The sequence below is a fragment of the Manacus vitellinus genome, unplaced genomic scaffold, assembly GCF_001715985.3.
Source record: "Manacus vitellinus isolate BGI_N305 unplaced genomic scaffold, ASM171598v3 scaffold_56_pilon, whole genome shotgun sequence".
Lineage (NCBI taxonomy): Eukaryota > Metazoa > Chordata > Aves > Passeriformes > Pipridae > Manacus > Manacus vitellinus.
In genome coordinates this window covers 174,644-198,345 of record NW_021940660.1, presented here as the reverse complement: position 1 = coordinate 198,345, position 23,702 = coordinate 174,644, and the positions used below count along the sequence as shown (strand labels likewise).

The following is a 23,702-nucleotide window of genomic DNA, read 5'->3' as shown; positions in this document are numbered from 1 at the left end:
TCACATATTTCAAGAGACTAAGAACTATTGTCTCTAGTTTGTCTTGTGTGGACATATTACTGAAAGCTTACTGGCTGTCAACAAATCTAACAAAAATATAATTTATAAAATGAAGTATTACGTTGGTCAGCAAGTTTACAGCAAGTTAAAATATTAAATAGGAAATTAATAAAACGCAAACCACACAGCCTTTACTGGGAAAAAAGTGTACAAAAGAGAAAAAGGGGCCTTATGAAAATGCAAAGAGTAGAAGAAAATAGAATATGGAGCCTTTAGCTCCTGGATATGGATGTCAATCTCATAGCACTGAACAGGCAAAAAGAAGGCATCCAGCAGCACAGAGCACTGGAAATCTACCATCTTGTGGCTTCACTTCCTTCAAGGAGTTAAACAAAAGAGACTTCAGAACACAGCACAAAGAAGAATTCTCCTCTTTCTTCTATTACAAATCTACTTACTATTGCATTTAATGCTACCAGTTATAAACTATAGTCTAAAAAACCTGCAAGGTCCAACGCTGTCTTCCACCTGTTCTTCTCTCCTTCTTGATGTATTTTGAGGACCATTTCTTTTAATTGCTTCTCTGGCAGCTTTTCAACATTAGTTTGACTTCAGCAATTAGGACCTCTAAGATTTCCCCTCCCTCCCTGGGTCTAGGCCACTGAAAATGTGTTGTTTATACCCATTAAAAACATTTCAATTACTGTAGAAGAATTGCTGCTCTGGAGTACTTAATTAAAAACTCAACTTCTCCTTCGCAAACTTCAAGTATTTTTAAACTAAATTTATTGTTTTCTTAAACTGGAAGGGGATATGTATTACAGGAGGGGGAAAAAAAACCCTGAAAAACATTTGATATTCCTTGGATATATGCACACCATTTTTCCACCACAAAAAGCACATACCCACTTAATTGCAGGAATCACAAAAGATACAGGAAAAGAAAGAATACTTCACACAAAATAAAAATGCAAAAGTAACCCTTTGCAAACAGATGAAGAAAACTCCTTTCAAAAGAAAATTGGCTGCAAAACAAGACACAGAATCAGCAAAAGCAGGTGCTGACCAAGACTGTTGAGTAGATCACTTCTGTTAGATACAAAGAAAGCAAAGGCCTTGTAAGCACTGAAGAGACATCAATTCTGCTCAGAGGATTGATGACAAACCTCTCAGGTATCATTTAGACCCAGGGATGTTCCTCCAGATTGCCATAGCTCAGTGGGACTGTCAGCCTGGACAGAAGAGGAACCCTCTCTTCCCACACTAGCAATCCCACAATAGTTTTCTGAGTGACATAAAACAGCAGCAAGTGCCCAGATACAGATGCTCTTGGGTTGGGAACAGGCTGTCTAATGGTCATAGGTTCTGCATAACAGTATGGTGAGACAGCTGCCTTTTCTTTGGGGTTGACAGTTCTCCCCAAAAGGGAAAAACACCCAAGGAAGTTCTAATGATACTTCTTTTTGGTTTTGACTCCTTTTTGCAGAAATGCTATTTAGGTCAGGTTTTGAAGATCATTTTCCCATATCAGTCTCTTCAAGAAATGCAATCCTGGCACAAGAAATTACACAGAGTTCAGTTGTAAGCACATGCTTGCAAAGTCAGGCATTTTTAAAATCTATTATATTTGAAACTAAGTAGCCATTTCCCCTGATTAAAACTTGGCTTTAGAGAATAGTTAATATATGTATGCCCACCTGTGAGCCCAGAGGCATAACAAATAAGCAGATGCACGAAATATCAGATAAAGAGTCTGCAGTGAATTGCAATTGTTTTAAGTATTAAAAGAAGAAATACTACAGGGAGCTCAGATAAAACTCAATACCTTGAACTCTCCTCAACTCTCAACCTCAAGTTAGACCTTTTGCATTTCAGAGCTGATATTATTCTGCGCTCCATATTATGCTTCTGATAATTTAAAATGCTTCATACAGAACTGTTCAGAATTATGGACACCCTGAGCACAAACTGCTGAAGATCATTTTCAAGTGTATGTGACATGAAATCTGATGCTGTATTCATGCAGTATAGCTTATAAAGAAAATGGCACAGGTTAATACCTCAGGACACTGAAAATCTGCATTCCAGATTTACTTATTGTACTAATAATCGACATCAGTGCAGAAAATGCATCAATAAACCTAGATCTAACATAAGTATTTCTAAGTTATTAGTTGCTTACAGAAATTACTTATGAAGACATCCTAAGTTAAATTTCTCAGCTTGTGCCAAAGTGACCTCCTTTTAAAATTTTAACCACCCTAAAATTTAGCCATGACAACTGGTACTAAGTATCTCAGAAATTTTTTGAAAATTTTACTAGCGATACTACATAGCCATTGTTACATATGTTTTAAGTAATAACCCAGACAGTAGAAGAAACAGAAAACCATGTATGTTACTATCAAACAAAACTAAAAGCTCTCAGCCAAACCTCATATGAAGACTTGCATGCAAAGTTGGTCCCCAGAGATGTTCAACTTCACTCCCTGTTCTGGTACGCAGCAGATTTGCCCTTAGAATCCCACCCCCACAAGCAGCAGAACCAGCCTCACATTTGCACTCTGCTCACTCTCCACTTGAAACATTTTGGCTCAGTGCAACTACGACCATTTCAACTCATCACTTGATACAACACGCTGTCATCTATCAGAAAGGCATTTGCATAATAACAAAATAAGAGGGCAGACAGAAAACCACTAATAAATATTCCTTTTTGAATCTTTACAAGGATTTTATTATTTACCAAAAAAGGTGAAGAAAAAAAATGGCATTCCTAAGGTATACTCTCACTAGAGGTGAGCAATGCCGTTTCACAAGGAATGATTTTCAGCTTCTTATTTACCTTCTCTTCTCAGAAGCAATGCTGATTACTTACAGCTAATTCATTTTTTCTGTTCCAGCTAGGCTGTTAGATTTCAGAATCATCTTTGAAGATGCTATTTACTGAAATAATCAATCAATCAATTCTCCATATGCTAATACTCAAACATTCTGGTTTGTCACATCAAAGCGTCTTCATCAAGAAGACATGTTATATAATTAAATTAACCATATCACAAGTAAATTGTGCTTTTGATCAAGAAAGCACAACTTCTAAGAATTTGCTAGGAAATTTGCTTATTTGATCATATGATGAGTGGCTTTTTTGAGATCAAGGAAATTATCTTGTTAACTTTTTGGAAACGTACTGCATTGTTTCAAACAAGATAATAGCTCTCCTTTTCTTCCTTATCAGTCAACTTCCCTGAAAAGTGTGGGAGATGGACTGCTTTGAGTTAATCTATTCTCGTATAACATTTTTGAACACTACCTGATCGGAACAAAGCTCTGTCATACATCAGTATTTGTAAATCAAAAGCATCGATACTTTACATACTTTAATATTCACTGGTTGAGCCTTATTTGTGAAAGTTCTAAGTCTTACAAATCCAAATTTACCAGTTGCTCGTATTGATAAGCTTTAAATATTTTGTTACGTATTTACACTTAGCTGAAGACAAATGTATATGTTTTGGACTGAAAAAACATGAAAATACAGAATCTATAAAGCCATAAACTTTAAAATTACTGGACAAACACCTGTATCTGCTAAGAAGAAAGGCTGCATTGGTTTGCAGGGAGAAGCTATTCATATAGCCAAAGTATCAAGGCAAACATGTAATGCAGCATTCCATATTTTAACACTGAAAAAAATCTTCTTGCACAAAACCCCTCAATATTTAGATGGTGGTACTTCATTTTTATGATGTAGTGTCACTACAAATTTATTTCATGGAATTTAAACAAACACATTAATTTTCATAGTAATATACCTCACATGTTGTAAGGTAAGTTGTAAAAACATTAGGACTGGGATAGCTTTGACTTCTGTGAACCAGAAGACATAATATCACAGTATATTTATCATCTCCAAGTGTTTACCCACTGTTTTCATAAATTCTGGTTTGCTTTCACATTTTATGCTGTCCTTACACTGTGCTCTTAATCATATACAGCATCTTCACACAGTTCTTGCTGTGTCTGGAATAATCTAAAGAAATTTTATAACTATAAATATGTTGTGAATGATTGCTTATAACCCTGAAAAACACTTGATCAAAACCAACTGAAGTCACAGCAAAGAACAGGCAACCATTCCTCTTTGGCAGACATCAACTTGGCATTCATTTTTGCAGTATTGCAATATTTATACTGATGAAAAAGCCCAGGCAGACATGTTTGTTTATTGCTTTGGTAACCTATGTGAGGTTGGTACAAGTAAAACACCTTTGCAGGTTATTTGAAAAATGCAGTAGACATCTAAGGCTTTTAAAATTGTCTGATAAGAAAGCTTTAATTTAATATGTCTGTGTTCAGTATGTCAGAGCTCAAATATTCTCTCAGAAGAAATCTTAATGCACATGCATTATTAATGCACTGAGGGAACAGATCTATTTGAGCTGAATCTGACCAATGTCATTAGTCAGAGTGCAAAGCAAATTTGGAAATACATATGATAATAGGTAAGAGAACACTTTTCAGCTACCTTGTGTCTTGTATGAGTTTTCTTTAAAATTAAGAAAACAAGTAAGTTCTATCTACAATTTACGTAGTCCCCCTAATCTAAACTGTTGTCTGCACACCTACCAGGTTTGATAATCAATGAATCTGGGGATTATTTCCTCAGTATCGGATTATACGTCCTGTGTCCCTTGAGTTATGAGGTGTGAATTTATGTTGAACCGAAGCAGGAATTTTTAAAAAACATGTTAGACTACACTTGAGCTGCTACACAAACTCTCTAGTTACCGAAAACAAAGTACAGTGTGATTAAAACTAAAACCACTGCTTTTTGAGAACCATACATGTCTGAAACAGCTTTTATTTCAGTATTAAAACAAAACAAACAAAAAAAACCCCCAGATTCATAAACTCCATACAATTAATGCATACCCTAATCACTATAATATTCATGAGTTTCCCACTGATTTTTCAGGCTTTATTAATTAGACATGATATTAATACTGCTATTTCAGTTACTGAAGGTGAAATTTTAACTGAGTACATTAAGACAAAAGGCCTGTTTCTCTGCCTGCAAGATGTTTTCATACATTTCTTAGTTTGTGAAAGGGAGATATTGAGTAAAGCCTAATTAAAAAGCACGTTAGAACACTGTTGCAAGAGACTTTGCAATACTGGTTCCAAGCATCTTGAAAATCAGCAGGACCAAACTCAAGATGACACAGCCCTGAGCAAGCTAAGCCCTGCAGAAGACTGAGGTCAACAATTTCCACACACCCCTCCAGCCTAAATTCTTCTTTAAATTGCATATATGTGTAAGATGGTTCTATAGTGGAGTCAAGTTTGCTGATGGTCATTTTTAGAGCAGATTAAAACCATAATTGAGAAACTAGAGAAAGGCTTAATTAAATTAGCAAACTGGGCATCATGATGACAAAACAGATCTAGCACAAACCAGCATAAGATATTGTATGTCATATTACACTAATGGATTCAAATCCTGTCAGTGGGAAAACAATCTGTGGCCTTTCATGGAAGAAGATCTCTGCCACTGTGAGGAAGAGAACACACACCTGCTCCATGCTCTACTGTGATCAAGAAATAAACTACACACAAAGAAATATTTAGTGGGTGGAAGCAAATGTTAAGTGCTGGCGTGAGACAGCTGTAGTTTTCTTTCAGTATTTATTCCGTCCTCTCGAGAGGAAATAAAAGAATTAAATTCATCATAACAATGATGAGAATAGGAGTCGCTACATAATAAGAAATTAAGCCTGTTAATTAGTCAGCTAAGTAGTTCCAAAGTTATATAACTGAGGTACATACATAAAATATGTATACAATAGAGGAGGACAACCTCACCTTTCAAAGAATTTTTCTTTTAATAAAGTATGGTTAGCATAAATTCATTGACACACATATCAGTCAACTATTTTTAAAAATAAGCATTTTTAAAACCAAAAAAAGCATTTGTAGAAGAGCTTTCTTGAAAAAAAAAAAAGCAGTCAACACTCCTACCTTTTACCATAAGCTGAATAACATGACAGGATCTAACATTTTATGTAATTTGAAGGTATATTGAGACATTACATATTTGTTCTGATACTTCTGGTTGTTTTTAATACAGGAGGAAAGGGATTAGACAAGCTATGCTACTAGAAAACACAAAAAAATTGAGTCACACAATCAGTTTTTGAAGTTTTAAATTACTTAGTTACAGCAAATAAACCATGCACTTCATCACACTGCTGACAAACTTTCACTTAATACATGATGTCTCTCATTTGGATGAGTATTTAACTACAGTAATTTGGCTGTACACTTCTATTAATATTATCTTGGATATGGAATGACTCTGCATTTAAACCACTGCTATTTGACATGCTTGACCAAATTTAAGCATTCCACTAGTACAGTAAAGTCTTTGTAACACTATCTTAGAAGATTTTTATTTACCTATAGAGCTACAGGTTCATCCACTGCTATGAACAAAGTTCCAAGAACAAAATAGAACTGCTCAAATTGGCCACTGTCACAGTTAAGCATCACATCTCATCCCAGGGAATAAGCAGGTTACACTGCCCCTGTGCATGTGAACTTCCATTCATATCAGTGAAAGAAGAGGCACACCAAGACAGAACTCAGGCACTTGTGATATGATAGCCCCTGTTAAAACATTGTCTGCTGGTCTCTCCCTGTCAGCTTTACAAAAACTTCCACAATTAATCAGATTTCTGAGTCCAACCACAGTTTCAACTTCAACAGCCTGACAGCAATATTAATTGTGCTGCCCCAGTGTCCTGCTTCATTTTACTCTGATCTAGAAAATCTAGTTCTCCCAAACAACCAGCAACTTTGAAGGTTGCAGACAATAAACCTTTTTTCTTTGGGGGGCAGGGGGAGAAGGTGAGTGATCAGCCTCAGCTGTGGAACTTAACAGTGTATAGGTCAACAAGAATCTCAGTGCAGCCACACCATAGCTAAATAAAGCAATAGTCTCAGTAAAACAGCAAATACATACTGTAGCAACAGAGCTTCCATATGAACAAAAACAATTTACTCAGCTTCCTATGACCAATAACCCAGCATTTCCAAGCTCCCTCATGACAAAACAACTCACCACACACTACAGAGCTGGCTAAGAGGCAGAATAGGTTCACAGCTTTGTGAAACCGGCTTTCTCAAAGAAACTTACTCGTCTGAAAAGAAACGCTCTGGAAATTGCACTGGGGTTTCATCCATCCCTCCTTTAGAGATTTTCCATATCAAGTATGCCTAATGTATTCCTGCCCTCCAAACCTAAATCCAGCCAGCAAAGCAGTGTTCTCCTCTGTTTCATACTTCTCAACAACAGCATCTCAACGGTAGGTGCTTTTTCAGTCAATATAACTATCATCACTGTTCTTCATACACTGGTATAAACATCTAAGATCAAAAAAAAAATTGTACAGCCTAGCTAACAATTATGCCTGTAAGACTGTTGTAGTGGCAACAGGGTTAATTCTTAATTTAAAAATAATAAGAGAGATCCTAATTTGTTCTCTTATTACATTCTTAGATAAACACTTGCACAAAACTGACTTCATACAGACTGCTATTCCAAAGGCAACAAAACTGCATTGAAATTACTGGCTTGACCTCAGTAAACAATATCATTTCTGATAATCAAAACCCAATGTCATTCACCCCTTCAGCAGTGCTGGTTTTGAAGTCTTGTCAAATTTTTAAGTAATGAGACGTATTTTGCCTATAGAAGCAGCAATTATAACTGAGTAGGATGAGTAAGAGCCTAATTTCAGTCATGGCTACTTTTCAGAGCAGAAGAGGTAATCTACACAGTAGACTATAAGACCCCTGAAAACAACAAATCAAAGCAACCAAGCAACTGTTCAAAACACTTGGCTTAGTTTATTCCCAAATACAAATTCTTATGTCTCAACATGCATTAGAACATAATTATTGTTACATGCACCAAGGTATGTTTTGGGAGAGGTGCTGAGGGAAATGTGCTATGAAATCAAGCCCATGTAATGGAATTGGGGGTAAGTAATAAAAACTTCAGAAAGGATATAGCAATAATGCCACTATATCATGTTGCACCTCAGCCCTGATCTTGCTGCTCCAGTTCCTGTGCCTCTGCATTACAGCTTTAAGCCACACAGAAAGAGCTTAAAATAGAGGCATGGGTTTACAAAAAGGACAACCAACCAAGCAAAACAAGGCTGACACCACACCCCATTTTCAAAGGCCAAACCCTCTGAAAATGGAAAGAGGAAAGAAGCGGCACATGATCTTGTCAACCATTCAGGTCCTGTCTGCTCTGCTCACACAGGGCAAGCGGCAGCAATAACCCCCTGGTCACAGAGACACGCTGCAGTACTGGCTGGCACCTTATACTGCATAAGGGTAAGATCTGCACTCACTCATCACACATGAAGAGGGGCAGGGGGAACAGTCCTGCACAGAACTATAGAAATGTTGGGAAAGAAACAGGAAAAAAGCCATAACACTCTCCGCCTCTCCTTAGCTCCTTGCCTGAGTTTTGGTTTGGTTGGTTGGGTTTTCTTGTGCACTGGGCCATGACACCCAAAGAGTGATGAATAGTTGCAATGCAGAAATTGATAAATCTGAGATCCCCACTTTTCATACATGTTTTAAGTATAATTATGACATTACACAAAGTATAGCAGGGAGATCACAGGGACAAAAAGAGGCACACATGCAAATAAACATCTGTTTTCATTACAAAACATGTGCTATTTTTATCTTCAACAAAAATCAGCAAGATGGGAATCCTCATAACCAGGCTTTATTATATCTGTCCAGCCCAGATTCTCCTCCCTTATGTTTCCATTTAAATCATTAGCACTCATCGTACTAAGGTTTGTAAAAAATGTATACAGCTTATAAACAAGTTTCACTCAAATCAGCTCATAACAGTCTTTCTCCTGAATCCACATACCTTTACAACCACATCTCAAACCCTCATTATTAATGTTGTCTGTTTGCACTGGGATTACCTCATTCCCCCTCACATTTTTCCTTTCCATAAACCAAGCATCACCCTGTCATCCAATTCCCTTGTTCACATGTTTTAAATTTAATCAGAATACCTGAGGTGTCAATAATCATGTTTGCCTTTCTGACAAGAAGAAATCAGCCTTTTGAAACTAAATTTAATATGCCATGCAACCTGATCCAAATACTAACTAATAAATTAGTTAAAAGCCACTAGGAAAGGTGCCAGGATCCGCTCTCAAACCATCAGCATCACCTTCAGAAACACACTTCAATTAGTCAAAAATTAAAACGGGAGAGGAAAAAATGTCACTATTATAATAGATATTTATTGTTAACGTAATTAATATTTCCCCGTGGTTGCTTAAGACAGCATTACTAAAACAGTTTTAGCAGCAAAGCTGGAAAGTACTACATAGTCTAGAGTGCCCTCTTTCTTTTCCAAGAGGAAATTCAGGGAAATACTCTATTCATGAAGATGTCAATCAGCTGTTTCTCAGAATGTCAAATAAAATAGATAACTACGCTGCATTAACACATGAAAGAAGTTCAGTATAATTTAAATTATATCCTTACATGACTAATGAATGTGATTCTACCTTAATAAAAATACTTACAGAGCCATCTGAAATTGTTCAAGCCATTTTTTCTTCAAGTCTTTAGTTTTGCAATAAACTTCTAAACCATTTTCACCTTGGATATGAATGAGGTAGAAGCCATAAGACCACTGCACAAAAAGATTTGCAATACAAAGGTCATCAGTATTAAAGAAAGGAAAGTGGAAAAGAAAATGAAAAAATAATAAAGCATTTGTATGTCCTTTAATTCACTCATTTTGGGAACAACAACATCACATTTTTATGTTCCTTGAGAATGACTTACTCAAATTATGTAATTACATCAAAATAAGCAAAAGCTGAAATTCCTAAATATTCACTTCAGCTTACATATAAAGCAAAGTTTCTTAAAGAAATTGTATTTACATTCTAAACTCCTGCAAAAAGCTTCAAATTGTTAGTAAAAGTATACATTTTAATTGAATTAGCAACAAATATTTACCTTTTTATTTTCTTTATCAGTAGTGGGGTTGTTTGTAATTTTGTATTTCTGAAGATCTATTATTTCCTTCATTTCATAATTATCACCTCTTCGTTTGCAAACAATTACAGCTAGATCAAACAAGAAGATGTGCCTATAAAAATACAGCATAAAGATGGTTAAAAATACTCCAGAAAGCTAACACCAAAAGTCTTATTTTACACACTTTTGCCAGTGGCACTTAAAATTTTGAAGATGAAGAACTAAACTACTGACTAATAAAACAACAAACATTGAAAGTCCTTTTGCTCAAGACTTACTACTTGCCAGGGACTTAGTGATCTTAGATAATAATGTAATAGCTAATTTTCTATTAATCACTTTGCAAATTCACTTGGCAAACAGAAGATCAGCTCTGTCAATGCACAGTGAATGGGAAGTACTCAAGAATCACTGAAGTGACCTCAACTCTACCAAAATTTACTTTACAGGGTTTTAGCAGCAGATACCACAAGTTGTGCCATCACCTGTCTTGCCTCGCACGTTTGTCTAATGTCGTTATCCTAATTTCCCCATCACCTTGAGGTCTTCCATATTGTAAGAGGGAATGATTCTGAAACAGAAGTAATATGTATGATTCAATACAGCAAAAGTGTGACCACTCACTCCTTTTACCCCAAAAAAAGGACTATGCAGACCAGAAAACATCATCTTTTCCTCGCTACCATCTAAACTAAATGCTATAAAGAATCAGTCCATTCTATTTTTGTCTTCAAATGGGAAAGGTTTACCCATTACAAAAACATCCAAGTCACTATACAAATATATATCTTGAACTAAGCAAAAATATTTAACTACAGGCACCCAAAATAGCAGAGATTTCTGTACTTTAAATATTCATGTCATTCTAAACCAAACAAAGCACATTTACATTAAATATTAACAGGAGTACTTATAATCTCATATGAAATTTGGAAAAAATGCATCTATCAATATTTTTGATCAACAGTGATTCAAAAACGGCATATAAATTTAAAAAAAAAAAATCACATACCAAGTTCTCTATTGATAGTTGAAACTGTCTAATTTCACGAAGAGTTTCATTATCTCTCTTTACTTCATTTACATATTGAGCCAAGTCCTAGAGTATCAACGGCAAAAAGGAGGGAAAAATAATTTTCTATAACAGGTTAATTTAATACATTATTTTGACAAATTTATTTCTAATTTTATCTTTGACTTATCAGCATATTTAGTAATTTCTTCTGAAATTACTGAATTAATGTTCAAGAATTACCAGAATTAGGTAATTCTTGAGAATTAGGTGCCTAAATAAATATTTACAACTCTCTTCAATATATCTATTGAAACATACATTTAGTATCAAGAAAGAGGGAAACTAGTAATAAAGAGTAAAAAAGGTCTGATCTTTTCTGAATTTCATTAAGGTCTTATTTACAAGATTAAAGATGGAAATGTAATTTCTGCAGCACACTGCTGAAAAAGCAGTTAGCAACACTGAATATCTGAGGTAAATAGAAGCATAAATAGAAGGTAAATAGAGCATAGAGCAGAAAACGTATGTAAGGCATCTCAAAACCAGAATGTAAGGTGTAAACGTATCATAAACCTGTGTGCTCATTAGAAGAGAAGCAGTTGCAGCTCCAGTAGTAGGATTTTGCTCTTACTGTTGCACAGCAGAGAGAAGTCATTACACAGCAGATTTTAAAAGGGGCTTTAGAGGGGATGTACTACCTGAAGTCACAGGTTGAGATCATTATTGTGCCCTTCACCAGAACATGTACCGTCCACATTTCACTAAAGCCTTTAAAATGCTCTGAACATGCTTAAGCAATAGTGACAATTTGCTGGGGCTTCTCTGTTTATGGCTAGAGATGAGGAGTGAGCAGGAGACGTAATTGGTAAGGTCAGAGATGCTGAGAGCAGCAGCTAGAAAAGGCATTCAGATCTTCCTAGCTTGCTTTTAAAGTATCCCTTCAATATGGTCACAAATTTGGAGGGTGGGAGGACGATACATCTTCTTCCTAAGCTGTTTTTAATCAGAATCTATGAATAGCTACAATCATTATGCTAGCTTCCCAAATGGATCTGTGCAGGATACATTCACGTCAGTCTTTAAAGTTAGTTTAGAAATTAAATAACCTCCTTTCTTGCTGCTAGAAGAAATCCAACAGCATAATCCTTCCTAAAAATTTCTTTCCTTAGGGGTAGTACCACTTTGCAAGCAGTTTTTCCAAAGACATTTTCTTTTCAAGCAGAGACACCAGGGTTGTTAGAAGCAAAACACCAGTGCTACACTGTTACTTCAACTACAATGGCAAGGACTACAGTAAATCAGGATGGGAACAATGCTGCAACCGTAAGGAGAGATGCTCATACCTTGGAGGTTTTGGGGGTTTGGAAGGGGAGGGATTGGGGGTGGGGGTTTTTTTGTTTTTTAATTGTCTGGTTATGTCCTGCCGGCCAGCACAAATCTGCCACAGCCAGAGGCTGGCGAGAGATTTCTTTGATTTTCAGTCCAACAGACACCAACAATGAAGCAAGGCAGCAAATGGGAATGAAAAAGCGGGGATAAATAAAAACCAGAATTATTTTCCTAGCCAATTAGCAGCAGCCAGGATGTACAGCTTGCCACTAGAGGGAAGCAATACAGTGCCATCTATTTTCAGGCATCTCTCCAAAGGAAATTATCATGGTGTCCCTCTCTCTGCATTCACTGCACAAAAATGGATAACAAAAAGGGAAAACAAAATCTCATTTGTAAGCTGGTCTGTATTCCAGACTTTCAAGACAGTCACAAAATATGAGACAGCTGTGTGACCCAAAACTAACTTAGTCTGATTTCAGCATCTTCTGTGGACCATACAGATTACAACAGAAGCAAACGTAACTTATGTCATGTTGGCTTCTTTCCCCCTTTCCCCACAAAAGACTGAAAAAATTTCCCAATTCCAGCACATGAATGTCACCATTCACGCCATGAAGCTAACTAAAGCAGAACTGTGCTTCCTTCCTGAAGCTGTGCAGAAGAACACGTAATAAACATAAGGCAGCACAGCTATTCAATAAAGCATTTGTTTATACCACTTGCAGGTGAAGGTACGGTGACAGATATTCTACCTCCAGGGAGACACTACTGCTTTCAAAGGTAAAGACACAGAGATCATATTAAGATGAAAAAAACAAGTCTCGTAAACAAAGATAACTCTCCATCTCACTGGGAAACTACTGACCTTGATTTGAATTGATTTACAGTGGTAGAAATATTCCTAAATTTCAGAAGTGAGACCAACAGGATTGAAGCAGCTGTTTTTCATCTTATTATATGACAGCAAAATCATGCAAAAGTGAACTGAAATGGGGAAGTTCCACTTCGTAAACCCTCTACTTCAGAAAACTACTGAACTTGTTTCCTAGACTGGAGCAAAGCTCTTGACTATGTACTTGCCATGACACACAAAGCTCACGGTGATTTGTGAAAATATGTTTGATTTGTGTAAAGAACATTATCTCCTTCAAGAAATACAGTTCTGAGCTACCATTCTAAGTGCCAATAGACATAAATACTTCATTGCCATGAGTACTCACCTTCATTGCATCAAGGGCCAGCTTTAGATTTGCTTTCTCCATGGGATCAGTAGTGTGCTTTACCAGCTCCTGTGGACAGAGTAGTTAAAACTTTCCACTCGCTATTTGTCAGTTTATACATTGAAATTGTCATTGCTCATCCCCACCAAAAAAAAAAAAAAAAAAAAAAAAAAAAAAAAAAGCCAAAACCAGAAAACACAACCCAAGAACTGGCATTTTCATCTCCACAGTGAGGAGCCTATCACTGAGTGGGGACTATTGCAGACAGATAATTGGCAAGTTGTTTAAGAATGATTGCTGTACAGCCTAAACACTGACTTTAGCTGCTAATGAACCATCACGAGAAGCTAATTTGGTCTGCCTAGCACTTAAAACTTGCCAAATCAGATCATTACTGTATGTGCATGCTGAAAGCCCAGGTAAACACTGGAGTTCATTTGTACATTGCTGTATGGTACATCATCCCATTCCAAAGCACTCACTTGTCCGCTGAGAGGGATGGATGCATGCTGGCAAAAAAACCTCAGCTAAATTGTGCACTGCTTAAAAGAAGTCACTGTCTCATTAAACCTAAGATAAACCTGACTCAGAAGAGATACTGAAATCAAAAGGTACATGTTCAAAGCATTCTTTTAGTCACTTCCCATATGGAAAATACAGGGGCTTTTGGGGCTTTATGAAGTGAAAACGTAACATCTTGGGGAAACAGGTCATTCCATCTTTGTAATTTGAGAAAAGAATCATGCATTTCAGCTCACATAAGTTAGTAAAATCATGGGAAATTAAATAATAAGTATCAATACTTCACATTACAATTTGAATAATTTACTCATTTTTTTCTTTCCAAGTCCATAAAATATTTCTTTCTTGTACAACGTATAATATAGTGTCACACACAGCACAATGACATATTGTATATAATCTTTTCATAATATACATTGATTATAAAATCATTAATCACATCGCAAGATTTTTTTAAGAAACTGTGCCACTCATTTTGGTTTTTTCCAATTTTCCACTGATCAAAATATTGATGACTCATTAACAGAAGTATTTCAAGAATTTAATATTGCAGAATGCATGTTGTTCTGCAGTCAAAATTATGCTCCACATAGAAATGGTAGATCTTTTTAAAATGACATTTTACAAGCATCAGCAGAGTTGACAGTCTAATATAGTAATACATTTCTTTGCAGTTGAACTAATGAGTCTCCTGGCACAGCTATCAAATTAAATTTATAAGACTCTCCACCCTTATTACAGGACTAACTGCAAAAGCTAATGCTTTGTGGGCTATAACAAGAAGCATTTCAAAATAAATATGGCTTAATTGTAATTTATGACAGCAAAGAAATATCTTAAAAGTACACTATATGTATGGTCCAGTTTCCTCTTTTAGGGGGTAACGGTTCACATTTCAAAGTACCGTGATTATAATTTGGTACCACTAATCATTTCAAACATACCAAGAATTAAAGGTTCAGATATGGGGGAAACATTTGTATTTTATTCTTTTTTCCCCAGGTATGCTTCAGCTCTGAAGAACCATCTCTGTGAGAAACCTTGCACTTGACTGAATTTTATTTTGTAAAAATCTAGGGAAACATCAATCACCTTCCTTTGATAAAGACATTTAGCTCTCATTCTTACAATCCACTGACAATAAACAATCACAGTTTTCTCTCAGTCCCTTTAAATTTCAAAAATAAACTACCTGGAGCAGTAGGTGGTATTTTAGTACTCTCTGCATTGGAACCACTAGTAGATCTCGCAACGTAAATTTACCATTATTGGCCCTCTTGGAACATTCCTAGTTCAAAGCAGAAGAAAGAATAAGACAATAGAGCAAGAAAACAAAACTATTCACGTGATATACGTGACAATTCAGTGACATATAAGTAACTATATTAAACTTGTGATAAAGAATATCAACAAAATGAAAGAAAACATTTAACATGGCAATAATTGCTAAGCAAAAAACGACTGGGTCTTGTTTTTTACTTGTTTTTAGATATTTCAACATGCATGAGAGACTAGAACAAAGACAACAGAAATCAGTTATTCCATGCAATTTAAAAAAAAAATATATCTGTATATACACTTATTTAAAAAAATAAAAAAAGTAAAAAGGTAATCTTGAAAACTATAGGCCAGTCAGTCTCACTTCAGCCTCTGCAAAAATTCCTGCAAAACTTGTGGAGCAAGTCCTCTTCTGGGCACATGAAGGAGGTATATGGGAATATCCAGCATGGATTTACCACAGATAAATCAATGCTTGACCTACTTGACTGCTTTCCACAATGAAATGGCTAGATCTATAAATGGGTGGGGAGAGTCTACCTTGACTTTTCTCAGTCTTTCAACATCATCTCTTACAGTATGGTAATATCCAGGTTGGGATGTTATGCTCCAGGTATATAAAAAACTGACTAGATTATGAGGCTCAAAAAATGCAGTGACTAATATTTCCTGTACGACCTGAGGGACAGTTGCAAGTAGAGTTCTTGAGGGCTCTGCCCAGGCCCCCCCCCCCCCCCTTTCAGTGTCTTTAGCAATGATCTGCAGGAAAAGGCACACATTACACACAGCAGATCTGCAGACACCACTAGACTGGAGGTGCAGCTGACACTCTGAAGAGCATGTCCAACAGAAACCTCACACTAAGGCAAAGCCCTCCACCTGGTACGCACTCACCGGGGACATGCTCACCCTGAGGGCTCAGCAGGGGAGCAGTTCTGCTGGAAATGACCATGGGGTCATGGCAGACAACCTTGTGAGGCCATGGGACAAGGGTTTGTTCAGCCCAGAGGTCCCTCCCAACCTGCACGATTCTGCAACTGTGTTCTAGATGAGATGTCCTGATAACTAGAAGAGTATCACCAATGATCACCTCCTGGAAGGAAACCCTAACTCTGCCAATGTCAGTGGTAGAACTACACTCACATCAGTACCAGGATGTGTACTGCAACAGTGCACACACTCATTTGATCAGAGGCTCCAAAAGAATGAAAAGAACCAGAAACACATTCACTTATCAGTCCAACTAATTTTTGTCACCATAAAGTTTTTTTTACTTCAATGAAAGCACGGCATATTCACAGAAACACACAATTTTATGTATGTATATGGGCACATTAAAAAATACTGATACCTCTAACTTCAATTTAACATCTTCTTTTGTCTTAGAGATATTGTCTAAGCACGATATCGCTATCTCCACTTGACTGCAGTACTGTCCATAAATAACCAACCTAAGTCAAAGCAAGAGATAAAGAATAAAAGGAACATTTGCTTAAGAACAATCCTTGATCATTTTTTCACAAATAATTGTTAACAATCCTTCTTTCAAAAGGAGCAGTGCCTAAATAAGCAAGAATTGATTTTACCCAGTGTTCAATAGACAGCATGAATATAAGGAAGATTATTCAAGAGAATATATTTTGCCCTACCTTCAAAATGCTCTAAAATCATTGCAATTTCCTTTAATATTCACATATATATATGTTCTGATAAATATAGGATTCATTAAAAAAGCAGAGTAACTTCTGTTTAACAGAACAACAGTCTGTTAGACTGTTTAACAGTATTTATAACAACGTAGATTTCTAAGGTTGTAAAGAATAAATTCTGTAGCACAGGCTTAATAAGATTAATTACAGCCATCCTTTAAAGAACCTGTATGTTTATCCACACTGATCCCATAGTTTCTATCAGGTTATATCCTATGAGCTCTCAAATCAAAATAATAGTGCATGAAACCTCAAGAAATTGTTAACAGTTGTCAAGTGAAGCAATGCTTTCTGAATGAGCCTGGGTTTATGACAGGAGTTTCCTGCCTCAGTATGGAGTGCTTCCTTCTCCTAGTCCAGTGCAAAGAGTGCTCTTTTCTTTCACCTTTTCATATATTACTTCATATATTACTTCATATATCCTTCTGTATTCTTCAGCAGGATACTTTTTTGGGAGTTCCCATGAGCCTTGCATTGTAGTCTCCTAGGTTTCTTTTTCTCTCACCTAACTTTTACCCACTCTTTTAATTCTTTTTTTCACACTAAAGTGATGACATTGATTTAAAACCTACCATTTCTGATTACTTTTAATCACTATATAGTTAAGACAATCTACCTCTGTCTATTTCCTTCTTTTATAATATAAACATGATATTTCTTCTCAGTGCCCTTTGTTCCCCTTTTTGCACACATTTCAGAATGACTGTTGAGAGATAAGCATTTTCCAGAACAACTACTTCTTCCTTAATTCTCTCCTACAGCAGCAGAAAGTCTAACAGCCTGGGAAATAACTATGTCCTGCTCCAAACCAAAAGCTGAGACAGAGGGTCTCTGAAGACAGGGCTGTTTATGAGCAGTCTGGGATACCCTCCTCCCTCAGAAAACTCTCCTGTCTAACGTTTTCCAGATGCTGCTGTCCAATTTCTCACAAGCCTATTCTGACTGCAACAGTCCTCCTTCACCCATCACCTGCAGGTCTTTTCCACTCCGGTCCCAGAATGAACCAGTTTTTAACCAAAACCCAAGGGTTGCTTCAAGGTAGGTCAGCACTGCAGCCCACAGTACAAGTGTTTTTCAGCCCTGTACCACAGGCATGTAAGTCCATCTATATAGTCCAACAGCTGTTCAGTGCTGGTGGAAGGAACAATCTGAAAAGGTGGGTAAAACAAACTGGTAGTTGGCTTGAAGGGCTCCCCTGTTACCAGCTTGGCTGCTTTCACACTCTGAAGGCAAAGGGTGTTTGCTTTACTGTCACACTTTGGACTGCAGGGTAAGGTAAGAGCACAGTCTCTTCTCTCTTCTCTCTTCTCTTTTACACCTGCTTTCTCTTTTTTTAATTATGACCTCTTCTGCTTTCTTTAGTCTAAAATATGCCTAATATATATCCTTGTTTTGGTCTGTTAAACAATACAGATACATGCCATAAAATATCTGGGATTATTTGCGTGAAAAAATGTTGTGCAAAATAAGATATTTAAGTTTCCTTAGAAATATAGATGTTACTTGTCTATGTAACAGTATTGCCAAAACTGGGCTAAGAAGAGGGAGGTTCATATAACAATATGTTACATTTTGACTTCCAGGCTCAAAACACCAAAACTAGCTTAATAAGGACACCGACATGGAATTTAATCCTGTTTCAGAAATATTCATACAACAAAAATACAGTAAAATACCAAATTGAGCACAGATTAGCACAATTAGTAGGAGTGCTTAAATCTTACCTTTCCTTGTAGTTAATAAAAATTTGATATAGGTTCTGATCATTTTTGTTAACAATGGAGTCATTGATGTCCTGTGTAAGATTCCTGTGGATTTTCACCAAATCCTTAAAAACAGTAAGGGGGAGGGGGAAAGCTTTTAAAAACAGAATGGCTTAAAGCTTTGAATTTAAAAAAAATAAATTATTTCATGTTAGAGCCATTAATTTCAATAAATCAGAAAACAGATCATTTGAGACTAGAATCTAATTTCAAGGTTTGTGACATGTTCTACATACTGCAACACAAAAACCTAAACTCCAAGAACTACCTATTAGAGACTAATTTATTCTAGCTTCGACTTGCACTGTTAATTCACCTTCATTTTATAATGATAATTTTAAAATTAAGCAAGTCAAGTAAATGCTTTAGTGACAAGATGAAGTAATGATTCATGTCCCTGAGCTGTGAAAAATTAGTTTTGTACATTACATTGGTCAATTAGTGATGTCCTAATGCTAAATTAACTGCAATCATAATGAGTTTCCCAATACAGCACGGAACTAATGCCTGAGTGAAAGAAAAGAATATTGCAGAAAGATTTGCTCTCTGGTTATAGTTGCAACTCACCTTACTTGTTCACTATTATACATAGACTACAGAAGATTGCATCAGCCTTAACACTGTATGGATACTGTTAGAGAATTCACAAGAAACTAAGTCAAAACAGGTTAGAAAGTTTTGAAATCAGGATATCTGTAAGCAGTGTACATGCCACTGCAAGGAAAAAGAGAGGACTGTTTAACAGAGAAAACCACTGAAGATGATTTAATGCAGTAAATTATATACTACAAAAATAATATGCAATTTTGAGTCGTGAACTAAGTCAAAACATTTCACACTGATGAAGACTAAGAGTACATACAAGGTTAATCACATCACTGATGAGGGAGCAAAATCTTGAGACAGATCAAAATCAGTTGCTAGCAACTGTATGGACATACCCTCAGAACCTTAAGTGACAGTACAAAGATATTATTACAGAAATGCTTCCCAAAGGATATATTATGGGAGCACATTTTCTCAGGAGCACACAGGGACTCATCTAAGCAATATCCCTGAAAAACAGCTTAATACTACAGGGACAACAGGTCTTTTTGAGTTTCTATCTCCAATTCAAAGTACAGCTTTAAATTAAACTGATGTTAACATCATTCACAGTTAATGTAGGTTCCAACACTTCGGTATCTGTTACATGCACTTTCATCTCTCTCTCTCTCTGTATGTCCCTATATATCATTCAAATGCATCCATAAGTGCACATGCATATACACAGATGTACATACAAATACACATATATATAAATAGACATAGAAATACACAAACATAGAGCCATACACTCATTTTATAGGACAAAACTTTGAAATATGAGCCCTAGTGAAAGGCACTCTCTTTAGACTGGTGAGCGTTTCTGAGTAATGGGTTTGTTTTTTTTTCTTAAAAATAAAGTATTTTTACATCAACAATTGATTTTGTCCAGCAAACATCTTTTAGAGAAGATTTAATGAATATAGCATCAACCTAAGGAAACGATTCTTCACCACAACCCTTTAACAGAGAAAAACCCATCCTGTTCTGAGAACACAGCACTTGTTCTCCACATTGCAGTTTGCTGCAGAGCTCTGTGTAACAGTTATTTTTAGTTTAAAACAAGCTTCCACTGCCCTCCAGCCTTCCTGCTGAGGAACTGCCACACAGACAAGGTCTGATCAGACAAAGCATTTGCAAGTATTTTTGGTTTAGGCAAGTCCTATATTTCTTTTAAGGTTATTGGATGCCTATGAAATGCTCCTGGAGTCAGAAATAAGCACCATCTTCTAACAGCAGAATACTGAATGCTGACAACAAAAAGCAAAGTAAAACAACTTGAACTTTTACTGTATGTCTCCCTAGACTAAAATAAACAGGTTTTGTTCTTTTTACTGTTCTTCTGTGATCCCCTTACATATCTTCAAGGAGTAGTGAGTAGGCTGACCTCTCTGTGCTTACAGCATGCAAGCCTTTTTCATACCCTTGTGTTTCGCATTACCTGGAATTAGGTCTTTCAATAAACATAAGTCAACATGCCTGGGCACACAGAGCCTTAGAAAAGAGGTTTACAGTAACTTAGGTAGGGCACATCATGGTCGTATTGTAATGAATAAAAAACACTAATGTAAGACAGAATATAAATTTGTTTTCAAAAGCAAAGAGATCTCTACGGGTAGCTGATGTAATTCAAGAAGACAAGTTGGTTACCGAGATCTGTGGCAGTGTTTTGGACTAATAGTCAGGAAATAACAGCAATTGAGAGTCAGGGTGAAAACCTTACTAGTGGGACAAATGTGGCAAAAGGTCAGGTATCATCATCAGTGTAATAACTGTCATAATTCAGTTTCTATCAGGACAATGCTGGAACAGCAACTAAAACATTCTTACAGACAGACCAGATTCCCACAGGATAAAATAAAACCCCCAAGATCTCCTCCTACAACTCTGAGAACCTGTTGGACACACCAGAGATGGTCAAAACAGAGGTGATATTTTATAGGCAATACAGGTTTGATGTGGCCCATCGGCCACACTCAGGGGACCCTTTCTTTACAGTAGGCCTCATAAAAGAACATTACTTTCATTTGTCTGTGTTGAGAGAGACTTCAGACCATGTCTGATGTCTTCCTCTAAAACCAGACAGAGTAAAGACATATGCTGAATACTTATATTAACTACAAATGTATGTAAATTGTCATAAGATTATTATTAAGCCAAAAATAAATGCGACAAAGTACCAATCACAGAAACCATGATTACTTCAGTCAAATAAGAGGTCCCCTAGATAGTTCACACAGGAATTCCTTATCCTGCCTAGCACCAGATTCCAAATCCAAAACCAAGTTATGTTAACTTTCAAGTGTCTTCAATGATGTCAGAGCCAGAGCAGTTACAAGCTTTTGCAGAGCAGCTACAGATAGTCAGGACACAGTGACAGGTAACTTAACACTCACAACTTTGTACCATCACTAAAGTACCAGCATTTATTTAAAGATAATCCATTTCTAGAAATTATTAGCTTTTAATCACTCACTATCTGACAGGATAATACTATTTATCTTACCCTATTCCCTCAAGCAGAAAGAAAAAATTAAATAGTGCACACCCTTATCATCCAATATCCACATAAACACACTGTGCACTGTATTTCAAATAATCGTTTTGTACAGTAACATACAACACAAATATATCGCAATCAGCTCTGAGCCTTATATCTGTTCATTAAATATGCAATTACTCACAGGAATATTGATGAAAACAGTATCAAATTCTGATGCTGACAGAAATCTTTTCAATGGCACCATGAAAAACTGCAAGAAAAAGAAATTACATAAACATTGGCTTTTGTACTTGTATTTTCTAGACTGCTATGAAAATGCATGTTACAACGCTGTAAGTCACATCTTACTTTCTCAATCGATTCCAGAGTTTCTGTGTATTTCTCTTCCGTTTGCTTTATTTCAGCAAGACAACAGCTTCTTATGTCATTTTCAGTATATTTCTGCAATTACAATGGAGTCAAGTTTAAGTCATTAACAGGCACCTAATGGATAACAAATATTTTTATTTGTTTAGAATTATGCAATTAGGATAACTGCTTCCTGGAATTCTCCGAGTACTGCAGCCTCCAAAGATGACAGCAATAACCTAGAATATTTTAATGTTCAATTAGCTGATGACTTTAGTAAAATAAAAATAATATTATGAAAAGTTAATGTTTAGACATAAAATGCTGAAGTAACTGCATGTACTTTGGAAGCTGAAACACAAGGTCACATTTAATTTACATCCAGACTGAGAAATCTTATTTAAAATACTCAGTAGTTAATAATTCCATTAAACTTAACGGGGCTAAATCATGTAAGCAACTTTGCATTGCCATAAATATTGGATTCGGTCTAATCCCTGCACTTATTTACAGTTTTTTCCCTTTTAGTTCTCAAGGGGGGGTTTCTCTTCAGACACAATAGGAGTATGTCCTCAAATCAGAAGTGCAGTGACCTCCAAGTTCAGCTCTTACATATGTATGTGTGTGTGTCTCCAAAGAGACCCTGGAAGTTTTCCATGTAAACCACCAGACTCATAGAAAATTGAAGTAATTATCAGCCCAGAACTCTAAAAAAATAGTTTACAAGCAGTCTTACCAAAGGTCAGATTTACAGCATTAGCATCAATAACTTGAAGCCTCAATAAAATCTGATTTCAAATAAAAGAGTAAACAACTGGAAGAAGATATGGAATCATTTGTGTCAAGCAAGATTTAGAAGATATGGAGATATACAGGTCAGCTTGAAGACCTCACATGGTAACTGGACAGGCTCTTGCAATTAAAAGCAGTAATTAATCCGAAGTGTTTTCTCCTAAACCAATAAGCAATAGTACTATCACATCCTTTCTGAAACCTATTTATGGATTTGTATTATCCTTCAGCATATCCCTGGTTGTTTCTTACCTATTTTCTCCCAGTGTAGGGAATCCATATTGCTACATGTTAATACACCTGATGACTAGATGTTATTCATATACAGAGGGAATCAGGACTAGAAATTTAGTACTACAGTTCTTTCCACTTAAGGGGGGAGGGGGGAACAAAACAAACAAAAAGAGACTTTTGAACAAAACACTTCTGTCTTCTAAGAGCAGCAAAACTTTTAAACTTGAAATTTTAACAATTAGCTACTTCTGTGTTCAAGAGCTAGACTCCTTCCACTCCCTCTCTCTACTACCGAGCTAC

At 36.3% G+C, this 23,702-nt stretch overlaps 1 protein-coding gene across 1 annotated transcript in view; it reads right to left on the bottom strand.

The window, feature by feature from the left end:
* VAV3 (vav guanine nucleotide exchange factor 3) overlaps positions 1-23,702 on the bottom strand; it is a 157,990-nt gene that overhangs the window by 71,954 nt on the left and 62,334 nt on the right. Inside the window, exons 6-15 of the mRNA XM_029963247.1 lie at positions 22,377-22,469; positions 22,210-22,278; positions 18,902-19,005; positions 16,820-16,919; positions 15,383-15,478; positions 13,669-13,737; positions 11,114-11,200; positions 10,587-10,672; positions 10,081-10,213; positions 9,639-9,748 (exon numbers count right to left, since the gene is read on the bottom strand). Of these exons, the coding sequence (XP_029819107.1) occupies positions 9,639-9,748; positions 10,081-10,213; positions 10,587-10,672; positions 11,114-11,200; positions 13,669-13,737; positions 15,383-15,478; positions 16,820-16,919; positions 18,902-19,005; positions 22,210-22,278; positions 22,377-22,469 (947 nt within the window). The remainder of the gene's footprint in view (positions 1-9,638; positions 9,749-10,080; positions 10,214-10,586; positions 10,673-11,113; positions 11,201-13,668; positions 13,738-15,382; positions 15,479-16,819; positions 16,920-18,901; positions 19,006-22,209; positions 22,279-22,376; positions 22,470-23,702) is intronic.